Raw genomic sequence first — 18671 nt, forward strand, 5'->3', positions numbered from 1 at the left:
AAATAATATACAAAGGACAACAGCCATTTACTCAGGCTTTAAGGACCTTTGAATTACCGGTGTAGGATTTATTAGCTTCTGGCAGCCTCACCATTAAAGAGCTGGAAAAACAGAACCATATTAAAGAGCTGAATATCAGTGAGTACATAACTAACTACCCTAGCCTGACATATTACCACCAGCACAGCCTGTTACTGGGATTAATCACATCCAACTTGCATGTGTATCAGAGACTGTTTAATAACTGGATGTAAACTGTTATCAAGAACCTGGTTATAGTAAAGTTCCCAGTTGTATTTAAACCTGCCTCATTCTTCTAACTCCATACCACTGCTCCCACTCTCAACATTTTGCCCCACCAAGGTGCTGGCGTCATGACAAAACCTAAACCAGGGGCCCAGCCACACAAGCACTCAGCACCCATTCACCATCAAGGGCACCTCAATCACCACCTGGCCGGTGTCCCTTGTAACTGAGTGTGCCCCGTAGAATCCCTTCACTGCACTGCTGGCCCATGGAGGTGACTGCTAAACCATGAGTAACCGATGAACTGTATGTACATTCCGGCCCACTGTGAACCTCACGTGTTCTAACCCTGCGGACTGGCACGTTGCAACTGACAAATAATGTGGCCTCCTCAAAGACCCTGAGCAAACGGCAGGTGTCACGCATGAGGTTACACAGTGGAGTACTCCTGTCCACTTGGATCATCAAGAAATCGTTTATGGCCTATGTTTGTACAGTCAGTCCAACATATGGAAGGTGGAATTCCAACGGGTGGAAACGTTGCAAATCAGCCTATGTTGGGGGATGCCATTCTGCCGCTGCAGCTCAAGGAGGGTGTGCTTTGCAGTGTACAAGTGGCTGAAGTGCATGCAAAGTTTCCTGGCCATTTTTAGGATGTCTTGCAGATGTGTGGAAGACTTCAGGAACCGCTTGACAACCAGATTGAACACGTGTGCCATGCAGGGCGCATGACTCAGCCCTCCTTGATGCAGCGCCGACACCATGTTTTTCCCGTTGTCGGTCACCATGGTTCCGATTTTGAGTTGGCACTGAGAAAGCCAGGATTCGATTTCTTGATGAAGCACATGGGTCAGTTCGCCCAGGCAAACGAGGTGCAGAACAGCTTCACACCGCGGCGCCCTGCACATGTGGTATGCTGGAGGGGCACTGTGAATAGTCCCTGCAGTGGAGGCTGAGGACACAGTGGAGGATGAGAAGGCAGAGGCGGACATTGTCTCAGGACCAACGGCGTGAGAACGTGGAGACAGAAGTGGCGTCACCTGGCCAAGTTGCTGGTGTGGTTGTGCAGGAACCACATTCACCCAGTGGGCCGTAAAGGACATGTATTGTCCCTGGCCCTAGTTACAGCTCCACAAGTCGGTGCTGCCATGCACTTTGGCAGACATCGACAGGCTCAAGGACTGGCCAACCTTCTGTTCTACATGTATGTATAGGGCTGGTACTGCCTTTTTGGCAAAGAAATGACGGCTTGGGACTCTCCACTTCGGCTTGGCTTGGCAGAGTGCACGCATAATGTTGTCTCTTGGTAATCGCTGCCATGGGGCCAATTGCTCTTGGGGGCCCAAGGCAACTGCCTCTTGAGCCCTGCTGGCCACTGGAGGACCTTTCATGGGTCCATACCTTGTTAACTAAGTAGCAGGATATGTATGGCATACATGGGGAATGTCCCTGCATTTACTATTATTTCTGGGCGCCGCTCCGTTGCGCTGCTGTGGCCCCCGTTACATTTTCCAACGCTGTATGCTAAGTAACAACATCGGAACACCAAGATGGAGACATAAGCTTTTCTCTGTGGGTGTTTCTTCTTCAAGGGCAGCACAGAACGTCACAGCCAGGGAGAAAAAAAAACTCACCTTCTTCCTGGCTGTGACCTTCTGCGCTGCGATTGGACAGTGCTACAGCTGGGGAGAAGAAACGCCCAGGGAGAAAGCTCATGTCTCCTCCCTGGTGTTGCTACTTAGTTAACAAAGTATGGACCCATGAATGCGGCAGCGGCACTTGTGTTCTCCCTCTTGCCCAGGGTCCAATCAATATTAAAGATGGCCCTGGATTGGAAGGACAGACAGCTCCCTTTGGCTGAGGTGGTGGAGCCTTGACTGCCTTAAACCGGGTACGTGCCACTGGGTTGCTGTGGCAGGCTGGACCACCACATCGGAGCCATGGCTCTCCCAGGCCATTTTATGGTGACGCTCTATATGTTGACACAGGACTGTGGTGCCAACTTTGGCACCCTGGCCACTCTTCACCTTCTGCCCACAGATTCTACATTTGGCCATGTTCATCTCCTGCGGCCACACCGCCGATTAGGTGATTTTACCCCCAACACTACGCACTGACTGACTGCTACTGCTTCCGTGAACCCGTGCACCACTACTTTCTGGGCAGGTAGACTCATGCGAAGCAGGTGGTCTACCCCGGGCACGTTTGGCTACCGACCTCCCACTGCTGATACCCTGCTGACTCCCGGCCACGCTAGCGACTTGCTGGCTCTGCCGCTGCCTCACAGGCAAGCTGCTACCCTCTTCTCCTGATGATGATGAAGCCCCTAATTCACCCGGCTCCCAAGTGCGATCAGCTACATCATCATTATTGAGTACTGTCTGCATGTCACTGATGTTCTCCTAATCGGTCTCTGGGTCAGAAGCCTGACCGCTCGCAACACCAGCTCCCAAGCCACTCTCCTCATCACTACTTTTCCGCCTAGCGGAGGAATTGGCGGATGTCTCCTCCACATCTTGGCTGGCCAGTAGCTGCTTACTGTCCTCTAGTAGCTCGTCCTCGCTGTATAGTGGGGCTGAGCCCGCAGCATATAATAGTTCTCTGGCTGAGGGAACAGTAAAGGACAGAGGCAGGTTGAGGACAGGTGAGGGCATAGGGGCTGCTCCTGGGCCATGCCAGCTAAGGGTTGTGTCTGACGAACCCACCGACTCTTGGCTGGGGTGTCTAATGTCACTTGGGATGAAGTGGATGACCCGGTCAACCATTCAAGAAGCTCTGGGTTGGTGGTCAAGACACGACCGCTAGATGACACCGGGAGCTCAGGCCTCTCGCTGCGACTCCTGCTGCCATGCCCCCTTACTCTGCTGCGACCTGTGCCTGCGCCAGAAACATTTAGGCATCTACCACTCCCCTCTGCAGGGCCTGGCACTTCTCTGTCTGACATACTGTTGGATCAAATAAATAAATAAAAAGGAAATTAAAACACCCCAAAAAAGTCTGCAATTTTCTTACTTCACCACACAACGGCTAATAAATCAATTTTTTTTTCACTAAAACACGCCAAAAAAGTCTGTAATTTTCTCACTTCACCACCAAACAGCAAATACTTTTTTTTAGCCAGTAATAAACGCAAAAAAAGGCTTTATAACATATAACTTCACCGCTGAACAGCAATTAGCCCTTTATTTTTTTCCACTTATACACTCCACAAAAGCCTTTAGAACATATAACTGCACCGCTAAACGGCAAATATATTTTTCTTTTTTCCACTTTTCCACTCCTCAAAAGGCTTTAGAACATATAACTTCACAGCTGAACGGCAAATATATTTTTATTTTTCCCCCTTATATGTTCTAAAGCCTTTTGTGGAGTGTATAAGTGGAAAAAATAAATATATATTTGCCGTTCAGCTGTGAAGTTATATGTTCTAAAGCCTTTTGTGGAGTGTATAACTGCATCGCTAAAAGGCAAATATATTTAGCTTTTTTTCCACTTATACACTCCACAAAAGGCTTTAGAACGTATAACTGCACCGCTGAACGGCAAATATATTTTTCTTTTTTCCACTTATACACTCCACAAAAGGGCTTTAAAAAATATAACTGCACCACTGAATGGCAAATAGGCCAATATTTTTTCCACTTATACATGACACAAAAGGACTTTAGAACATATAACTGCACCGCTGAACGGCAAATATATTTTTCTTTTGTGCCACTAATACACCCCAAAAAGGTCTGTAACTTTCGCACTTCACCACCCAATGGCTAATAAGCCCCTTTATTTTTTAACCAAAACCTGCTTTAGAACATATAACTGCACCGCACAAGGGCAAATAAGACATAGAAATATTTCCTTGTAATAAACCCTGTGATGGCTGTATCAAACAGCACTTTCACCCCAATAACAAGAACGGTTTGCTGGAATTACAGAGCTGTATAATGGCAATTTGGATCAGCAGTCAGTGCAGCAAGGTGTAATAGGATTGTTCCTATTACCCAGGCTGTTACCTCCCCTACTGAACCCTGTCCAACATAAATGCTGTGGAATGATTCCTCCCTATCCTTTCCCTACACCTTGAATAATGTTTCCCTGAACTTCTAAATAGTTTTTTTTAGCACAATGAAGTCTTTCCTAGCACTGTCCCTAGCGCCTGCTGACGTCTCTCCCTGCACTAAGCACACTGGAAAATGGCAGAATCCAAGATGGCTGGCTGGCTGCTGATTGGCTGCATGCATGCCTTTATGGGTGATCCTGTCTTCCCAGAATTCCTTGCTCCATGTCCTCACACGTGCAGCAGCCATTTTAGGAAAAAATTTGATTTGTTACCACAAAGTGTGAGGAAATTCAGATTCGGTGCGAATAAAATTTTTCCTGAAATTCGGATTGAATTCCACTTCGTCAACTTCGATTCGCTCATCTCTATTGATGGCCAATCATCAGGGTAGGTCATCAATATTTCATCAGTGGGGATCTGACACCCGACACCCCTGCAAATCATTTGATTGAAGAGGTCATGGCACTTAGAGAGAAGTAGCACTACAACCTCCATCATTGCTGCTGTCCATGCACTGCTATTGCTGAATGATCTGTGCCTTGTTATTGTCGGATGTACTACTACTCCTATTTGGCACTTTAATAAAGAGAGGCCTGGTTACTGACTCCCCCATTTGCCGGCCATTGCACCTGCCTCCTGCCTTGCACCAATTCGAGGGTTTGCCCCAAAGAAAGAAACGAGGCACCCTTCAGTCACTGCACGGCCCTAGGGAGCCATAAGCATTATTCCCAGCCTCCGGGAACGCTGCAGAAGTTTTATCTCCTCTCTGTGTTCCCTCACCTGTAAAACTAATGCACGCTCTGTATTAAACTCCATGTATATCTTGCAATTCAGGGGTTTAAGGAACATCTCCTAAAAATTGATTAAAAAATCTAATTTTCATTTCAGTAATTAATCAAGTGAAGATGCCGAGAAGAAGGGTCATTACTGTTTAATTACTTTTAAAAAACAATCAGGCTTTTGGATGGAAAGCTATTTGTTTTTCGCTGTTTATGTGAATCTTCAAAGGGGAACATTTACTTGACGGTGTCACAAATACATACAGCAAATCTCAGAAGTGAATCCAAAATGAAATCTAGTGCCCCATCCCGAAGAACGCAAACTTAGACTACTTTCACATCTGCGTTGTGCTGTCGTGTTTTAAGATTCGGCACAGGCTCTCAAAACTGAAGCACAATATTTCAGTTCTGTCCCCATTCATTGTCAATGGGGACAAAACTGAGCAAACCAGAACGGCATGCACCAGAATGTATTCCACTCAGTTTGTTGCGTTCCCATGCCGGGCACAAAATCGGCATGGGAAACTCAAAGGGCTGGATCAGACACCAAAAACCACGTTTTTAGGACACAAAAAAAAAACTGATCCGCTATACAACCGGACTCGAAAAGATGCAGCCGGTTGTATAACGGAAGAGTTTTGTTGTGGTTTTCAGATCCCATGCCATCTCAAAATCAGACAGCAAAAACACGGAAAGTAGTCTTACAGAAGATCTACCTCCAGATATGAGCCTTCAGGTGGATTTGATGTACCTAATACAAGGCGAGGAGCAATGCCAATGATAAAGGCCTTGAATATCATTTTACAGTTTATAGAATAAATCTACATAAAACATTGCCCCACTTTCTGAATACATTAAAGGGGTGTCTCATCTAATCATTAGGGCAAGTCACATCCCCGTTTCATTTTCCATTCTTCAGAACAACAGAAAACAATACAGAATCTTGTAAAAAACGGATCCTGTTGCACATTTAGCATCCATTTGAGCAATTTCTGTCTAAGATCCTGCATGCAGGACTTTTCTTCTGTCTAAAAAAAACATTCTGGAATGTATTGGATAACACTGACAGCATTATGTCAGTGTTATCCAATACATTCCACTGTAGGGGTTACATAGCATCAGCTATGTGACCCCGGCAGTGCTGGGAGGGCAGGACGGGTGCACTCGCTGACACACACTGCGAGTTCCACACATTGGACTCGTCTGAAAGGGGCCTTATGGGAAAAGATTCAGTAATACTTGTATTTCATTCATTTAAATTGCTGCTCATTCTGGGCTTCCACGCGGCAGTTCTATCACTGATTTACAGCTATCTCTGTATACACATGCAGCGAGCCCCGGAGGAGCTGGTACGGAGGATGGTAGTGGCCCTGATGATGTGTTGTGTTGTGATGAACTCCCTCAGGCCATTGCTCCCTGGGGATCAGTGCAGTGGAAATGTAGTTTTGAAGAATAAGGCAAGAATTAAATGTAATAAAGTATTTTTTTTACTAAGTGCAATGTAGAAATTCAAATATATTTAGTAGCAGCAGATTTTAAGTGCAATCTTCTGGCACTACTAAGGATTATGGAGGCAGGTTGGATGGCTGCACGTAGGCCGTACTGGACTAGTAGTATTTTGAGTGATAGGTGTCTTAGCCGTAGTCCCTCCCCTCACAGCGCTGCTGGATAAAGCTGATCACTCTGCTGTCTGTCTTCTCAAGGATTGACTTGAGTCTTAGGATAAGGTTGATTTCTCTAGAGAATCTGTTCTGGAGCAGGAGCCCCGATGTATGCTTCCTCTCCAGTCTGTGACTGTTCTCCGACTCCCCCTCCTGGGAGGAAACAGCACCAGCCCACTCCTACCATGAGGGGAGGAACAGTGTTGTTAGCTCTGGTCCCTGTTAACCCTTGCCATCCATATCCTTGCAGGAAGGTACGACCAGAAAAGATTACATAACAATATATAGAGAACTATATACAGTCATAGTGCTCCCAGGTCTGGGGTACTACACACAGTCATACAGGGAAGGCTGTAAATCTCTGACAGAGCCGCCTCCTTGACTTCAAAGGCAGGAATGAGCAGGAATATATATGAGCAATTTACAAGTATTACTGAATTAATTCCCATAAAACTATATATCAATCTTCTCGGCTCCTCCTGCTGTATAACATGCTGCTTTCAGCTCAGACACTGTGTTCAACCTGACAGGTTTCTAAATTTCACCTGTATTTTTAGGATGTTCACAGCTAACTTTATTCTGCGGATCAGCACAATTATGAACAAACTGAATTTTTGTGTTTTTTTATGTGTTACTAGAAAGAAGAAAAAGTGTTTTTTGCTTGTGCTTTTATATTCTGACACTAACTATTTTATTTTTCTGCTAATAGGGGCATTCCTGGGCGCATTTTAGCGGGGTGACCTATACTTGTTATTTATACCATTTTGGAAAACATTTTGACAACTCCGGTGTTGGGGATTTTTTACAGCGTTCACTACGCATGATAAATATCAAAATATTTAATGAAGCAGTAACAATGAATCCCATCTAGCTGCACGTCACCACTGGAGTCAGTCATTGGTTGCAGCAGTACAGGTGACCATGTCCATGCCCTGGCCAAAAGAAAACAAGAAAGGGATCGGAAGATGGAGGAATGGATGCTAGCACTCAGGACTGGAGTGGTAGGCAGGAGGTATGAAGCAGTCAGTAGGTGAAGCAGGCTAGGGGCCAATAGGAAATGGTTAATTATTTGCAGAAAGCCCTTTTAAAGGAAACATGTCACCAAAATCTTCTTCTTCCAGTTACAACCAGACAATAAACAATATCCTTTTTTACTAATCTCTTTTTATTTTTTGATTGCAGATTTTCTGAACATGATTATGGGGGCGGCCATATTGCCTGAGCTGTTCTTAACACTATTTACAAAGCATTAAGAAAATTGCTTTTCGGCAGCCCCATGGGCCATAGACACAATGGTCAGGAGGGGACCTCATTGACTTCTATGGGAGAGTTTTCTGGGCATGCTCTGTGCCCTGTGCAGAGGTCATTGGACAAGAAAAGAATAGATAAGCTATGACAATCATCTATTGCGAATGATGGATCCTGTGTTATCTATGGTGATTTCTCCTTATCATTACACGCAGGTTTAGAATAATATATAACTGCAATAAGGTGATCTCTAACAGACCAAGAAGTGGCGCCTATTATTAGGCTTAGTGGCCAGTGTGAAATCTCTAAGATTTTATGGCTTTTGTTTAAAGGAGTTGTCCAGGCTTTTAATATTGATGACATCTGGTTCCGGCGATTTGTCTATTTTCATCTTTTTAAAACACAGCTCCACTTCTTCCTGGGTCAGACAGGGCACTTTTAATGGGGAATTCACTTTTACATTCTGAATTTCATCTGACAGTTTATTTTCTTCAATGGAGAAATAAATATTTAATAGCTTTGCTTTCTCCTCATCGCTGTCTGCAACTCCCCCCTCATCACTCTGTAAAGGGCCAACACCTTCTGACTGGATGAAAGCTTATCTGTGCCAGTAGGTATAAGCATGAGCCTGTATACACCGGAATGATGGACCACTCCCTAGATCTGAAGTTTAGGAACTGATCACTGTGTGAGCAGATATGGTCACTGCAGGTTTAGTCGCTTAAAGGGGGATTACTATCTCAAACACTGATGGCATGTCGCTAGGATGTGCCATCAATGTCATATAGGATTGGGTTCCAGGGGTGGGGCATGCACCTATTTTCAGAATGGGGCCCCTGAAGTGAAGGAGAGGACAGTGCTGTCCATTCATTGCCATGGAAAGGTGTGGAGGCAATGCACTTGGCTATTTTCAGAAGTCCCAAGTGGTGAATGTAGAGCACACTGCATATGCACAGCCACCTATGGAGCCAAAGGTGATATATTGAAGTGACTTCCTGACTTTATGGTATTGGGATGCAGCATTCGGCAAAGTACTGGAATTGTCAGGTGTGGCCGTGACCGTCTGAAAGTGCAGGTGAAGTAATTGGGTTTAGTTGACAATACCCTTTACAGTGCTGACCTTTGGATACTGTGAGTGGTTAGTACTAACCTAAAATCTTTGACAATTACTGGATTATACTCTGCACCACCGGTACATAGGAAGGCCCTCACTATAGGAATCCCTGGGTTCCAGACCACTTTCTGGATTAAATGTGCACTGAGTCAGATAGGCCCTAGAATTACTGATACGGAGACTAGAGATTGTTGACACAAGTGCCCTACCACCAAGTAGATGGTTGTGTCATAGAGACTAAAAACACAAAGCTAAAAGACTGTTAGCATGGGGGCCATATGTAGATACCAAGCACCATGCACATAAATTACTGTAATCACTAAGCATTTTGTCCATATGTGAACTTAACCAATCAGCGTAGTACTCATGTGTAGCTATAACCACCAAGAGACGTACCCGTATGTGACTGTAACCACCATAGTCTATCACTGCGAAAGGTGCACCACAATGATATGCAACTGACAAGACTGGCTAAGCCCCACCTATAACAGGCCACATGACACAGGCTACCAGGTGCAACACAATGCTACCTGCAGTACGCAAGCCAGTTTTCCCAAAAGCTACAGAAGATAAAGACAACAGAGTGATCAATGAAATCACAGCTTCACAAACCCTGCTGCTGGTGAGGAAAAATAGGTCAGACGCCTATCACCTAGAACAAACACAAGGCCATAATAACTCCAAGCCTTTATAACACAGAGGACACTTATACCCACAAGTGCCTGCAAGGGCCATTAAATTGCCAGATAACCAGCCACCATACCTCCTTATCTGGTGACAGAATCTGCACTGTGTACTTAAAAGGTTTTTCCGAGATTTAAATACTGATGACCTATCCTCTGGATAAGTGGTGGTCCGACACCAGACGCAGCGCAGCACATTGCATAGCGGCTGTGCTTGGTATCGCAGCTACGCCCCATTCACTTGTAAGGGGATTGAGCTGCCCCTGGACCACGTGACCGATGAATGTGTCGTCACACGGCCTAGGGAAAGCTGCAAGAAGGCTGTGACATTACTGTGAGTGCCGCTGCCTTCTCAAACAGCTGATCGGCGGGGGCTCCCGGGTGTCAGACCTCCACCATTCAGATACTGATGACCTATCTTCTTGAGCTCCTGAGGGGCTCGCTTCAATGCACATATGTGAAGGAAACTACTTAGCATAGTGCCAATATGTAACTGTACCCACCAAGCATAGTGCCCATATATAACTCTATCATGTGCCCATATGTGACTGTAACCACCATGTATTGTGCCCATATGTGACTGTAACTGACGTATTTGTCTGTTTTCACTGTGTTGTTGGTCCCGTGCTGTGATGTGGAACAATAGGGACAGACATATTATACTATATGACTGACTGTTCAACTGCAGGTCAAAGAGAATGGCATCACTGGGCACCTAAGACCTCTGGTCTGCACATCCTGCATATGTGACCTACAGTACATCATCTAAACAGGAGTTATGGTTGACTCTTGATTTCTTATTGTTTCAAATGATGGATTTTATGGTTTGCGCTCATCATCGTTTAGGAGTGTCCTTCATTCCTTCCATTAGGTCACATTGATCCAAGATGGCTTATCTTTTCTGTTCAGATGCTATTTTGGACGTTCTTATGAAAGCCATACATACAAGCTGGACCAAAGCCACAGGTAAAAGATCTCCAAGAAATCCAATTAGCTGTTCATTTGGAGCGTTTCAAGAGCTTGTGGTATCTTCAATTCTGTTAGAAAAGATTAAATCAGACTTTTAATAAGATTACTTAAAATGAGGATGGTAGATGGAGAGGTCGCTCACTTACAGGTAACGGTAGACGTTTCCTTCATAGACTCCAGGCCTTAGAGTGTTTGTATATGGGTAAGTGTAGATGCTCCTAAGTTCTTAGCAGAAGCTGCCCTTTTCTTCAGAGAGGTCCAAGTCTGATCCAAAAACTCTGCTCCAATGGCCCATGTATCAGCAGTGATGATCTTATTGTCAGGTGAGGCTCTGTATGGTTGTATTATGTGTGACTGAATGGACTGCACATTTGTTGTTATGTTTTATCTATAGGGATATCTGTTTGTATTGGGAGATATTGATCAGATTTCAGAAGATATTGATTTTTTTCCCTGCTTTTGTGTGATTCCAAAGTAAATGCATTGGCTTGCTAAATTCTAATGAGAATTTATGGGATATTTTGGGGATACAGGGATGTAATGTACTGCCTTTCACCCGTTTCACAATTCATGCAGGTAATATCTATATGAGATTCAAAAATGGTTTTCATTGCCTATACAGTATGTATTATATATACTGTATAATATGTGATATCTTATAATATCTGTATATGAAATCTTAAATCTTACTAAGACTATCATCACACATGCAGTTTATTTATTAAATCTAGAAGTGGATGCACTCTTGACTTTGACTCAAAAATGTGCATCGAAAACTGCATGTGTGATTCTAGCCTAATAATGTTTGGTGGCAGCAATACATTATTGCTATTATTAGTAGTAGTCCATATAATGTGTATATATATATATATATATATATATATATATTTGAAAATTTGAATTCAAATCAATCTCTGGTATTTTCATAACCTATGTTTTGTTTAGTTGGCAAATTACTACTACCACTACTACTATTAACACTACTACCACTACTAATATTACTACCACCACTACTACTACCACCACTAGTACTACCACTACTACTACTACCACTACCACTACTACCACTACAACTACTACTACCACTACTACCACTAGTACTACTACCACTACTACTACTACTACTACTCATAATGATGTAATCATAACACAACTACAAAATTTTAGAAATAAAAGTTAATACACAATATAATCTAAGACTGACAATAATCTAATAGGTAAAAGATATCCAAGAAATCCAATTAGCTGTTCATTTGGAGCGTTTCAAGAGAGTTTTTGCTCTTCTGTTAGAAAAGAGTAATCCGATTTTTAATAGGATTATATAAAATAAGGAGGGTATTATTACTACCTCTAATATTACTACCTATAAAATAAGGAGGGTATTATTACTATGATCTAAGACTGATAGTAATCTAATAGATATACAATAACACCCTCCATTTACATCCTTAACCCTTTCCTGGTGCAGCCATTCCATTTTTTACTCCCTGCTTTCAACAGCCATAACTTTTTTATTTTTACATTCACATAGCCATATCAGGGCTTATTTTATTTGCAGTACTTTATAATGGCAACATTTAACATAGCATACAATGAAGTTGAAAGCTGGATAAAAAAATGTGAAATCTGAATGGGGTGGCATTGTTAAAAAACACAATTCTGGGATAGTTTTAGGGGTTTCATTTTTGCAACAATCCCTATGCGGTAAAATTGGCACGTCAACGTCATTCTCTGGGTCTGCAATATAATATTTTTATAGATATTTTTGTGTTTTCATACTTTCATACAAAATAAAACTTAAAAAAATAATAATTATTTTTTCTTTGCACCCACATATTCTGACCCCCCCCATAACTTTTTTAGGTTTACAGAGCTGTTTGAGGCCTTTTTTTTTTTTTTTTTTTTGCAAAAGGACCTGCAGTTTTCATTAATACCATTTTATTGTGTGAGTGACTTTTTGATTTAAACTTTTTGGGGAGTGAAAACCAGTGACTCTACATTATTTTTGGTACGCCATTCACCACGCAGGATAAATATAAATATTTTATATTTTAATGCTTTCAACATTTTTTTATGCAGCTACACCAATGATCTTTATTTTTTATTGTTTACTTTTATTTATAGATGTTTTATTGTTTATTTTTATTTGTAAATTTGGGAAGGGGATGCTTACATTTTTAAATGCTCTTTTTATATATATATATATATATATGTATATATATATATATATATATATATATGTATATATATATATATATATATATATATATATATAACTTTTTTTTCACAATTATTTTTATTCTGCCTAGGCAATGTTAACAAGCTATCATCTGATTGCTTCTCGCATAGACTACAATGATCTTCCAGCCTATGGAAGAATCACTGCCATAGCAACCAGACAACTCCTGCAATCATGTCACAGGGGAGCCATTCGGTCATTGGGTGCACCTGGTAATTGACCACTCAGATGTCATGGTTGCTATTGTCTTTGGAAGCAGAGACAGCACATGTGGCGCTACGCTTCTGGGTAGTGGTGCATGTTCAGTCACTACTCTAGAATCCACTTATGAGTTTCAGCTCCTGCTCCACTCCTGGAGAGATGTCCGGCCCTGTCAATTAACTAGCTGGTGGGCGCTTCTTTACCTGTGGGGGCAGCCCAGTCTTGTGTCTTATAAGAACTATTATTATTTTCCCAGCTGCTGCACTACAGACATTTGCCGTTGATGGAAAGAATTCAAGTTTACTTCATCTGACAAAGAACCTTCTGATCAACTACAGTAAAGGTGTCAGACCTGTGAGGAACTGGAGCCAAGCCATCACCGTGTTCATAGACCTCTTTGTTCACGCTGTGTTGGATGTTGTAAGACAAAATCTACATTTTATCATTTGGGTTTTGCAATTCTTACAATGTGTGTTTGGTTTTAACCCCTTAAGGACCAGGCTCATTTTCACCTTAAGGACCAGGCCATTTTTTGCAAATCTGACCAGTGTCACTTTAAGTGCTGATAACTTTAAAACACTTTGACTTATCCAGGCCATTCTGAGATTGTTTTTTCGTCACATATTGTACTTCATGACACTGGTAAAATAAAGTCAAAAAAATAAATTTTTTTGCATAATAAAATACCTAATTTACCAAAAATTAAGAAAAATTAGCAAATTTCAAAGTTTCAGTTTCTCTACTTCTGTAATACATAGTAATACCCCAAAAAATTGTGATGACTTAACATTCCCCATATGTCTACTTCATGTTTGAATTATTTTGGGAATGATATTTTATTTTTTGGGGATGTTACAAGGCTTAGAAGTTTAGAAGCAAATCTTGAAATTTTTCAGAAATTTACAAAAACCCAATTTTTAGGGACCACTACAGCTCTGAAGTCACTTTGCGAGGCTTACATAATAGAAACCGCCCAAAAATAACCCCATTCTATAAACTACACCCCTCAAGGTATTAAAAACTGATTTTACAAACTCTGTTAACGCTTTAGGTGTTGCACAAGAGTTATTGGCAAATGGGGATGAAATTTGAGAATTTCATTATTTTGCCTAATTTTCCATTTTAACCAATTTTTTCCACTAACAAATCAAGGGTTAACAGCCAAACAAGACTGTATCTTTATTGCCCTGACTCTGCTGTTTACAGAAACACCCAATATGTGGCCATAAACTACTGTACGGCCACACAGCGGGGCGTAGAGTGAAAGGTGCGCCGTTTGGTTTTTGGAAGCCAGATTTTGCTGGACAGTTTTTTTTTAACACCATGTCCCATTTGAAGCCCCCTGATGCACCCCTAGAGTAGAAACTCCATAAAAGTGACCCCATCTAAGAAACTACACCCCTCAAGGTATTCAAAACTGATTTTACAAACTTCGTTAACCCTTTAGGTGTTTCACAAGAGTTATTGGCAAATGGGGATGAAATTTGAGAATTTCATTTTTTTGCCTAATTTTCCATTTTAACCCATTTTTTCCACTAACAAAGCAAGGGTTAACAGCCAAACAAGACTGTATCTTTATTGCCCTGACTCTGCTGTTTACAGAAACACCCCATATGTGGCCGTAAACTATTGTACGGCCACACAGCGGGGCGTAGAGTAAACGGTGCGCCGTATGGTTTTTGGAAGCCGGATTTTGCTGGACATTTTTTTTTACACCATGTCCCATTTGAAGCCCTCTGATGCACCCCTAGAGTAGAAACTCCATAAAAGTGACCCCATCTAAGAAACTACACCCCTCAAGGTATTTAAAACGGATTTTACAAACTTTGTTAACCCTTTAGGTGTTGCACAAGATTTAATGGAAAATAGAGATACAATTTCAAAATTTCACTTTTTTGGCAGATTTTCCATTTTAATATTTTTTTTCCAGTTACAAAGCAAGGGTTAACAGCCAAACAAAACTCAGTATTTATGGCCCTGATTCTGTAGTTTACAGAAACACCCCATATGTGGTCGTAAACTGCTGTACGGGCACACGGCAGGGCGCAGAAGGAAAGGAATGCCATACGGTTTTTGGAAGGCAGATTTTGCTGGACTGGTTTTTTGACATTATGTCCCATTTGAAGCCCCCCTGATGCGCCCCTAGAGTAGAAACTCCAAAAAAGTGACCCCATTTTAGAAAGTACGGAATAGGGTGGCAGTATTGTTGGTACTAGTTTATGGTACATATGATTTTTGGTTGCTCTATATTACACTTTTTGTGCGGCAAGGTAACAAGAAATAGCTTTTTTCGGCACGTTTTTTTTGTTATTTACAACATTCATCTGACAGGTTAGATCATGTGGTAATTTTATAGAGCAGGTTGTCACGGACGCGGCGATACCTAATATGTATACAGTTTTTTTTATTTATGTAAGTTTTATACAATAACTTCATTTTTAAAACCAAAAAATTGTTTAGTGTCTCCATAGTCTAAGAGCCATAGTTTTTTCATTTTTTGGGCGATTATCTTGAGTAGGGTCTAATTTTTTGCGGGATGAGATGACAGTTTGATTGGCACTATTTTGGGGTGCATATGACTTTTTGATCGCTTGCTATTACACTTTTTGTGTCGTAAGATGGCAAAAAATTGCTTTTTTTACACTTTTTTTTTTTTTACGGTGGTCACCTGAGGGGTTAGGTCATGTGATATTTATATAGAGCCGGTCGATACGGACGCGGAGATACCTAATATGTATACTTTATTTTTATTTATGTACGTTTTACACAATGATTTTATTTTTTAAACCAAAAAAAATCATGTTTTAGTGTTTCCATAGTCTAAGAGCCATAGTTTTTTCAGTTTTTGGGCGATTATCTTGAGTAGGGTCTCATTTTTTGCGAGATGGGATGACGGTTTGATTGGTACTATTTTGGCGTACATGCAACTTTTTTTTATCACTTTTATTACCTTTTTTGGGAAGTAAGGTGGGCAAAATTTCAATTTTCTCATAGTTTTTATTTTTTTATTTTTATGGCGTTCACTGTGCGGGGAAAGTAACATGACCGTTTTATATATCAGGTCGTTACGGACGCGGCGATACCTAATATGTGTAGTGTATTTTATTTTTTTAATTTTTATTCAGTGATAAATGTTTTTTTTTATCTTAACTTTTTTCACTTTTGTTTTTAAAAATTTGACCCAGACCCACTTGGTTCTTGAAGATCCAGTGGGTCTGATGTCTGTAAAATACAGTACAGAACCTATATAGGTTTCTGTACTGTATTTTACTTACACTGAACAGATCTATGCTTTCAGCATAGATCTGTTCAGCACCATGGACAGCAGGACGCCTGCTTCGGGGGGCTCTCTGGGGGCTCTCTCCCTCTCCCATCGGGGGGCTGCAAAGGCACAGCAGCCCCCCGATTGGAGAGGGAGGGAGCTCCCTGCGCTGTTAACCTTTTCCATACAGCGGTCCGTACGGACCGCTGTATGGAAAGGGTTAAACGGCTGACATCGCATCAACGATGTCAGCCGTTTATACCAGGGTGTCAGCAATGTGCTGGCACCCTGGTATACCCACTAGACGCCAACGATTATGCAATGGGAGGCGGGCGGGGGATCGCCTCCCGCAACGCCCCTACCGCCTGCGACACCCCCCCCCGCACCACCCGCCGCCATCAAATCGTGCAGGGGGGTGCACAATATTGATTTTAGGCACTCTGAAGTTTCTGATCCCCGCGGTCAGGGACCGCGGGGATCAGAAACTGCAAAAAGCGCAGCAAACCGCAGGTCTGAATTGACCTGCGGTTTGCTGCGATCGCCGACACGGGGGGGTCACATGACCCCTCCTGGCGTTTTGACAGGATGCCGGCTGAATGATTTCAGCCGGCATCCTGTTCAAATTAACCCCTGGGGCGCCGGAATGCCGATTTTAAAGTTAGGACGTACCGGTACGTCCTTGGTCCTTAAGGACTCGGGAAATAGGGCGTACCGGTACGTCCTATGTCCTTAAGCGGTTAAGCTTCAATTAAATGGTGTGAATAATTATGCTGCATTTTGTTCCCTTCAGGGCATCTAAAACAAAAACACTTATGGCTCTGCCAAAGATACAGTTATTGTAACAGACAGTGAGTGTGGACCCACTGTGCCAACTAACCAGACTTTGGTCTAAACCTAAGGGTGTTGTTCTGGTGGTTCCCTGGTATTCACTCTTTAACTCCTGTACAGGGGTCTGGACTTCGCTGCAGAGAACCAACCAGGCTGCTACCTCCTGGTGTATATGGCAGCTGACCAATGAGGTTCAGAGACACAGGTGAGGAGCATCAAGGAGAGGCAAAAGGTGTAGTCTGAATACAGTCCAAGGACAGGGTAGGCTGAGTATGTGTTGCGGAGCTTCAAGATATACCATCAATATCTCCACTTAAATCCCCTTGTAGCTGAAGAAGCAGGTCAATATCCAAGAGACAATTTCCCCAGTAACTGGACAACACGCAGTTTGGGAGTCAACTGACTTTACTAGGCATAGCACACATGGTTTCAAACCCCCAACAGCCTAATTTACATACAATACATAGATTACTATGGTACAAGCAAAGGTGGGGTCAGACAATAGCAAGGGCTGATGGGAGGTTGAGGGGGGACACTGCAGCTAGTTTAAACACGTCTGGCAGTGTCCCTGGGACACAGCCCTGATCTTGGGAAACAATGGAACAGGAAAGTGGGGAAGGGGAAAGGGGGTATACAGAGAGCGGAACATAAAATAATATAACAGGGTCCATCTGTTACAGTATGTATTCCAGATAGCAATTCCTAGGATGGGGAAGGCTGAGTACCTGCGTAGTCCAGATAGCAATTCCAAGGTGGGGTCAGGCGGTAAGGAGCAGAATTGGTAATCAGGCAAGGTACAGTACACAGCTAGAGAGATGAGAGATCACCTCTGTTAGTTACAAGACACAAGATAACCCAAAACTCAGACAAGGAGGTGGATTCACAGCCCAGTTGAATCGGGAGTCTCATGAGCACTTTAATCAGCAGCTGGGCGGGAAGCAATAGGGAAAGATACATTTTTGACAAGAAGTTCACTGAGCTCCGATTACAATACACAAAGGGAGAGAGAAGTGACGCCTGCACCTGCTCAGGACAGCAGGACAATGGTGTACCGGTGTGACCATTATATAGCAGCTCTCCACTCTGGTTCAGAAGGGAGCGGAGACCCTCTCTATAACTTATGGCCTAATAGAGAATATTTACTTAAACCAACCCCTGCTCAGTTTTGTGCATGCAATCCATATAATAATACAAATAATAATAATCGTATATAGTTTTACCATATTCTGCAGCCTTTTACAGTTTAGAGGGTGTATGTACAAATCAAAATAGTCATCATAGGTTTGCAGGCTAATATACAAATGAGACTCTCTTCTCAAGAGCTTACAATCTATGAGGAACTAAGAGTTCCTCAAAATAAAAATGACAGTTTCATCAAGTGGTC

At 42.5% G+C, this 18671-nt stretch overlaps 1 protein-coding gene across 1 annotated transcript in view; it reads left to right on the plus strand.

The window, feature by feature from the left end:
* The first annotated feature begins 10675 nt into the window (after positions 1–10675).
* Positions 10676–18671, plus strand: part of HTR3B (5-hydroxytryptamine receptor 3B) — a 40275-nt gene continuing 32279 nt past the window's right edge. Inside the window, exons 1-2 of the mRNA XM_044277652.1 lie at positions 10676–10754; positions 13454–13617. Of these exons, the coding sequence (XP_044133587.1) occupies positions 10676–10754; positions 13454–13617 (243 nt within the window). The remainder of the gene's footprint in view (positions 10755–13453; positions 13618–18671) is intronic.

This window comes from Bufo gargarizans, chromosome 2, assembly GCF_014858855.1.
Source record: "Bufo gargarizans isolate SCDJY-AF-19 chromosome 2, ASM1485885v1, whole genome shotgun sequence".
Classification (NCBI taxonomy): domain Eukaryota; kingdom Metazoa; phylum Chordata; class Amphibia; order Anura; family Bufonidae; genus Bufo; species Bufo gargarizans.